Source organism: Stegastes partitus, unplaced genomic scaffold, assembly GCF_000690725.1.
Source record: "Stegastes partitus isolate 25-593 unplaced genomic scaffold, Stegastes_partitus-1.0.2 Scaffold979, whole genome shotgun sequence".
Lineage (NCBI taxonomy): Eukaryota > Metazoa > Chordata > Actinopteri > Pomacentridae > Stegastes > Stegastes partitus.
Genome location: NW_007578710.1, coordinates 171,501 through 173,432, shown reverse-complemented (window position 1 = coordinate 173,432; position 1,932 = coordinate 171,501). Strand labels below are relative to the sequence as shown.

General features: G+C 46.0%; 1 protein-coding gene across 1 annotated transcript in view; it reads right to left on the bottom strand.

Moving 5' to 3' along the window:
• Positions 1-1,806, bottom strand: part of LOC103366788 (neuropilin-1a-like) — a 109,460-nt gene extending 107,654 nt beyond the window's left edge. The window contains exons 1-2 of the mRNA XM_008294610.1: positions 1,113-1,806; positions 18-192 (exon numbers count right to left, since the gene is read on the bottom strand). Of these exons, the coding sequence (XP_008292832.1) occupies positions 18-192; positions 1,113-1,206 (269 nt within the window). The 5' untranslated portion in view covers positions 1,207-1,806. The remainder of the gene's footprint in view (positions 1-17; positions 193-1,112) is intronic.
• Positions 1,807-1,932: the final 126 nt, after the last annotated feature.

Sequence of the window (1,932 nt, the reverse complement as noted above, 5' to 3'; positions counted from 1 at the left end):
GAGGAGTGAACTCTTACTTGCAGTCTCTGTCCTCCAGATCAAAATGCGGATTGAAGTTGATGAGGATCTTCTGACCGGGTTCTGGGGCGGTGATCACCCAGACGCACTGCTGGGAGGGCGGGTAGGCGCCGGGATAGCCCGGGGAGGTCAGGTAGTCCGCGGTGTGGATCTCTATGTTGCCCCCGCATTTATCTGCACCGCGAAAAAACAACAACAACAAAAACAGAAAGGCAGAAAGTTAGAGCAGAGAAATGGACTTTGTGGGCACTGAGCTGCACTCTAATGCTGACTGATGGCGCATTTTGGGCGTAAAAGATTTAAGTGCATCAGGGAAGGGAGGGTGAACGAACAAGTCCAGTCTGGAAACATCATAAATCCAAATAACAATTTTTATGTTGACAAATAAAAAAAGAGCACAGAATGTTGCGCTAAGAGCCCATCCGCACATTGGAGCTATAAATTCACACAATAAAAATATCTCATCACCCTGAAAAAAAGGTGCGGAAACTTTACCATTACACTAATTTGGCAAAGGTGTGGTACAAAGTGAGGCTCCTCTGCATCCGCGCCATGAGGTGTGATTACGCCCATGAAGGTGAAGCAGGCAGCATGATTACATTTAATTTTCTCACTGAATGATTTATTAAATTGCTTGTAGTCGAGATCATGCTTCAGCGGCGACACGCGTAAAAGCTCCAAAAATGCCTTTTTGAATGGATGAAGCGAACAAAGCTTAAAGGCAAACAGCCCCTTATTTCTATTCAAATAAGGAAATATTAATACAGCGACTTGTTGTGCAGCATATTGACGTCTGTGGTGATTGTGATGTAATTTATGCTTCTTTTTGTTGTATTTTTGGTCTAATCGTTGTTTTTTTTTTTGGCGAATTTTGCGCAATATTCCTATTTTTTTTCCATAGGTGAGAGTAATTCTAGTAAAAACTGTATCTGCGTTGGTCTAAGTTGAAGCCCTGCAGACGTGCTCTCAAAGGGAAAGCAGAGGCATAACAGGTGAGAGGTAACAATGGTGCAAAATGATGCAAAATGGATCAATATTCAGCTAAGCTGCCTGTTGTCAAGCCACATGTATTCATACAAGCAGTCAACACCTACCAGTCTGAGTCAACGAAGCAACCAAGACGACTTGGGTGAAAAGGAACAATAGCAATCCACTACGCATCCTTATTAGACAGTACAACAAAGACATTCTGTAGAAATTAAAAAATAAGAAAGAAAATAAAGACAAACGGAGGGGAGGGGGAAAAACGTCCAAGGAGTTTACGTCCAGAGAGGGGGAAAAAAATAACCGAAATCTGTCTCAAAGTAAGAGATGTGGTTGTTGTAGGGTCCCCAGCATCCTGTGAGCTTCAGCACCGGAGCCCTGCGTCTGTCAGGGAGCAACTTGCCATCTCCTGGAAAGCAACAAATAATAATCCAAATGCAGAAAACAAGGATCAAAAAAGGGGAAAATTCCTTTCGCCAAAAGTGGCAGCTGTGCGCATCGATTCTTTGCTCGAATCTCTCACTTCTGACACCAGACAGGAGCGATACGCGTACTTCCAAGTAGGAAATGAAAGGACAGAAATCACTAGTTAACCGGTATTCAGTGAAAGGCAGCCGCGGGGAACATCGGAGCGCCTCTCTCCAGATCTTTACTCCTGATTTCAGTCCAGCTCTTTCTCCGCCTCTCTCCGCTCGCAAAACCGACCGTCTGACTGACCGCCACAGCAGAAATGTCAGGAATACGAGGCGAGTCAGTTTAAAGTAACAGCGGAATTTCCACTCCCCAAAATTCCTGCTCTGAGACGCCGCTGCGCGCAAACCAGCAGCGACCGACCGCGCTACAAAGAGGGCTGGAGCAAACTGACACCGGTGCGCCCTCTGTGCGCTCCCGACGCGTGCATGCAGGGCTGGAACTGGAGAGGAGAGAGAG